Raw genomic sequence first — 4,863 nt, forward strand, 5'->3', positions numbered from 1 at the left:
AGCGGCGAGAGAAAAGGGAGGGGCAGAAAGAACCTTAAACAAAACAGAAAAAGCAAAGGAAGACGTAGGGGGGGGCGGGGAGGGACTCTCCTGGCGAGCAGCCCCGAGCCAATTATCACAGGTGGGTGAGCTTGGGGGCTTCCTGAATTCTTCCCTGAGAAGGATGGTGGGCAGTAAGGTCCGTATAGGTGGGGTGGGGCTCCCCCGGCCCGGGCCCATGATGGTGGCCGCTGCCCAACGGCCCAGCCCCCCCGTAGTCCATGGCCGCCGAGGCGGCGTGGGGGAGGTGAGTTAGGCCAAAGAGGGTCGGCCCAGAGTTGCTCATGGGCTCCACATAGCTGCCCCCCACGAAGACGGGGCTTCCCTGTAAGTGTGGGGTCCCATAGCTGCCGTTGCCCTGCAGGCCAGGCGCGTGCGGGTCGTAGTCGGGGGTGCCCCCTGCGCCCGTCCCCGCCGCGGTGTAGCGCTTCTGTGGAGGTGGCGGGGGCGCGCAGCTGGGCAGGGGTGCGGGGTAGGAGGCCGGGGGCAGTCCGTAGGCGCCCTGGGGAGGTTTAGAGAAAGGCGGGGGCGACTGGGGCTCGTATGGGACGCTGTTAACTAGCGAATGCATAGAGTTCAGATAGCCGCCCGCGCCGGGGGGTACGGGGCTGCGACTCGGGGACTGCCCCCCTGAGGACGTGAGCATGCCCTTGCCCTTCTGATCCTTCTTGTACTTCATTCGGCGGTTCTGGAACCAGATCTTGATCTGGCGCTCGGTGAGGTTCAGCAGGTTGGCCATCTCCACCCGGCGCGGCCGGCACAGGTAGCGGTTGAAGTGGAATTCCTTCTCCAGCTCCACCAGCTGCGCGCTCGTGTAGGCCGTGCGCGCCCTCTTGGACGACGCCTGCCCCGGCGGACTCTTGTCGCCGGCGCAGCTCTCCCCTGCGGGGACACACGAGAGGGGAAGGGTGGCGTCAGGGACGGCCCGGCCCCGCCCCGCCCAGTCCCTGGCCCAGCCAGGCCCCTCCTTCCTCTGGATCCCTCCGTCTGTCTGAGCCCAAAACCGGGAAGGAAGAACTAGAGAACTAGGTGCTGCCTTCTGCCCCGGCCAGACAGTGAGGGGGCTGGGTAGCTAGCCCCTCATTCAGTCAAGCTGCAAAGCATGGGGGGGGGGGTTGGGGGAGTAAGGGCAGAAAAGTAGAACTCCCAGTTTGCCCTCTTTTGTCTGTCTATATTTCCTTCTTTGAGCTACTCACTTTTACAACTCATATTTTGATTTTTTGACTGCTCAGACTACAGGCTTTCTGTAGGCAGGTCTCATAATCTTCATTCCCTTCACAATGTGGCGCACCTAACAAACACTCGATACACCTTTCCCTTGCTCGCTGGCTGACTGAAGAACTGGTCAGTGGCCTCAGCTGGCCACTCACTAATCTACCCAGCAACTGGCCACTCATTAGTCTACCAAGTGGAGATGCAAGGAGTGGAAGCCCCAACCTGGAAGACCGTCTCGGCCCAAAGGAAGACATTCCATTGAAAGTGTTCATTTTTGGTGGGGAGGTCCAGCCCCCTGCTGTGGTTCATATTAGTTAGGGCTCTCCAGGTCATCAAGCAGCCTGTCCCAGCTCTGTCCACTGATCTGGTGTCCTCCTGTCTTCTCTGGCCCTCCAATTCTGGGTGTGGAGGGTTCCAGATACTCAGGTTTAGAGCAGAGCACTGACAACTGGAGAAGGCAAGGGCAAAGGTAACCACGATGGTGGAAGCCCACTACCTGGGGCCTATCTTCCACTGAAGCCCAATACTAGGCGGCCTCCTGTGGCCCCCATTAGGATGACAAGTCCATATCCCCTTCTCAAGGAGATCCCTGGCTGAACTAAGTCTGAGTAGGGCCTTCCCAGAGGTAAGGCAGTCACTCCATCTGCTGGGCCAAAAATTAAAACTAGGTACTGATTATAGGCAAAGCATTCATTCTGACTAGAAGTGATCAGACCTACTTTTATTCTGCTACATTTTAAGATGAGGTAGCTGTTAGTGTTTCCTTACAAATGTGCTAAAAAGATAATGGAGCTCAGGTTTGCTCTGTTCAAAGATCCTCACTCCAAGAGAAGAGCAAAAAGGGATTCCAAAGTCACTAGGTCCCACTTACTTTTTGAGCCATCCAGAAAGACTCCTCTCAGGAGTCTTCCTGGGCACAGGGAGCCCTGTCACCTCCCTACTTTCAAAGATCTGGAAGCTTTTTGAAGGGGGGATGGGAAGGGGAACAGCAGTGAATTCTTGGAAATGTCCCAGTGCTTCCAGAACGTAGTGCCAGTGGCTTGGGGGCCAGAGCCAGGCCAGAGGACCCTCCTCTGGTAGGCATCCCTTTACCTGAGCTGGAGCCGCTGGTTTTCTGCTTTGTGTTTTGCCGGGACTCTTTCATCCAAGGGAAGATTTGTTTGGCCACGGTAGGTGAGTTGAGCAGGGGACTCTTGGCCGTGCTGGCAGGGGCAGGATTGCCGCTGGCATTCTGAGGTGGGGAGACTGAGGAGGGGGGCGGGGGCACCGCAGGAGTGGGCGCGGGGGGCTGTGGTGGGGGTTGAGGCTGCTGTGGGGCAGGGGGCGCGGCCTGGGGCTGCGGGGGGGCCAGGGGCGGCTCGCCCAGGCCTGGGGGCTGGCTGGGCGGGCCACTCAGGGTGCGCAGACACGCTTCGTTTAGCTCGTGTGCCTTGGGGTGGCCCCCGCCACTAGCAGGCGACTGCAGAGAGCAAGCTGGTCGGTGGTACTCGCCGCCGTCGGCGCCCAGGGCCGCGGACGCTGGGTACGGCTGCTGACTGGCATTATAAGCGAACCCGTTGGCTGCCTGGTAGGGGTAGCCACCGTAGATCGCCGAGCTGTCGTAGTAGGTCGCTTTTTGCATCGCGTTGTTTCAAGATCTTGATCGCACACTCTGACAGGGGCTTGACACCCGCGAGGGCGCACATTGGCACGCCCCGGTGGTCACGTGACGCTCCGCCGCCAATGGCCGCCCCGCGCAGACCTGGGGGGGCGAGAAGCGCAGCGCGGTGAGGGCTCCGCGCAAATCCATCTTACTCTCAATAGCTAAGTGACATGAAAGCCATAAAAGAAAAAGTGGTCAGCAATATTTAGCAGCACGACTTGGCCTCAGGCGCAGAGAGCCGCGCTATAAAAAGCTGCTGGAATTTACTGGCAGCTACAAATATTTGCTTAACTTGCGTCTAGAGTTGGGGGGGGGAGTGGTTTCCGGGGAGAGAGGAGGAGAATGAGTAAGGGCTAGAAGCCCAATCTTGGAGGCTGGAATCCAGAAGAAAAAGGCCAGATGGGCTAGCAAGAAACAGGGTTAGAATCCTCTTCCAAAGAAGAGGGATCTTGGGGTATTCCCTGGCCTCATTCAGAGAGCCCAGGGACTTCTGCACGCTGGGGTATCTTGAAGAAAGGGTGAGAAAGCAAAAAGGAGCATGGGTCGCCAATGTTTTCTCCAAGCCTTTTAGGACTGATATTTGCCAAAAAGAACCCTGACATGGGGTGAGTTCCCGCCCAGCCCCTTCATGGATTTCCAGCACCCAAGAGAGAGATGCACAATTTTTTGGGGGTCAGTCAGTCGCCCTACTTGATGCTACTGAGTTTGTTAGGCAGCGAACCCACCCATGTGCAGTAATAGACCCACCTCATCTAAAGGAGCCCCTGGTGGCCAGAAAGGGGGAGAGAAAACTTTGGATGGAACATCCTGTGTTTGGAGGCACCAACAATACCCCCTCCAGCAAGCCACAACTAAAATCCTGAATTATTCTTTACTCCTTTCCTCTCCCTATTTCTCAGGCATGTTCCAGCAAGCCACTCCCACCTCTTTTCCCCAGTTACAGAAGGTCCCCAGCCTCTCCTCCCTAGGACTTTCTGAGGTGCTGTTATTCAGGGCAACTATCAAATTCTACCTGTTAAAACATGATGGATTAGAGAAAAAAAACAACCCACCAGGAACCTGAAAAACCAGCGTTCATCTCCATGACCACGGCTTGAACTCTCCTTCCAACTTAACGATAATAGGTTCTGTCTTAGAAACTGCTATGTAATTTGATGTATGGGGGTCATTTGGCTCTGGACGAGGGATGGAAGCACAAGCCATAAAATCCTGCCAGAGTTCCCTGATCTTTGTGTGCTGTTGTTGTTGCTATTTGGTGCTTGGCCTGTTTACCTGCTTCAGAAGCACCAAGTAAAGGCTAATCCTGAAAATATAAAAAGCAACTGAAAACCTTAACCCTTTTTATTTAGAAAGAATTTGTAGAATCTAAAGCTGTATTTTGTGTTCAACCTTTTTGTAGTCAACCTTTCATGCTTAGCTCTGAAAAGTTCTGTGACACCTCTCTCTCTCTCTCTCTCTTTCAAATGTTAGTGTCTCTGACCATTTAAGAAGATGTACAATAACAAATCAGTGAAGAAAAGGGTTTGCATGTCCAGGCCCAACTATGTGTATTTGAGTCCTAGATTATTCAAGTTTTCTAGGAATAACACTATGTTAGCTAAGAAAAAAATTAGGTAATGAGCATCTACCAGGGGATGATCATAATTTTGTTTTTGATAATGGACTGCTTTGGATTGTATTACTAAACCAACAATCTGACCAACATCTGGAAAACAGGCACACTTAATTTTCCAGAACTTCAATTAAAAATTACTACATCCCTTATTCCAATCATTGTGTGTGATCTTGAGCCCTGGAGTATTGTTTCTCTTTTGGAAATAGATAGGAAGCTACAGATACCAAGATCAAAAGTAAATAAAAGATTAAGTAAAATTTAAAACTGAATAGCAGTTTAATGTCTCAGTTCCTGTTCTTTCACAAAAACAGCTCCTATTTCATTTGGCAGTGTTAATGTCTGCCATTGTAAT

The 4,863-nt window shown here is 53.5% G+C and overlaps 1 protein-coding gene across 1 annotated transcript; it reads right to left on the bottom strand.

The window, feature by feature from the left end:
* Window positions 1-2,875, bottom strand: HOXA3 (homeobox A3; the record flags this gene model as incomplete). The annotated part of the gene is made up of 2 exons (XM_084230468.1): window positions 1-921; window positions 2,347-2,875. The coding sequence occupies 2 exons, from the start codon at window positions 2,873-2,875 to the stop codon at window positions 116-118; spliced, it is 1,335 nt and encodes a 444-aa protein (XP_084086594.1). The 3' UTR covers window positions 1-115.
* Between the last annotated feature and the right edge of the window lie 1,988 nt (window positions 2,876-4,863).

Source organism: Talpa europaea (assembly GCF_964194135.1).
Source record: "Talpa europaea genome assembly, chromosome: 3".
Classification (NCBI taxonomy): domain Eukaryota; kingdom Metazoa; phylum Chordata; class Mammalia; order Eulipotyphla; family Talpidae; genus Talpa; species Talpa europaea.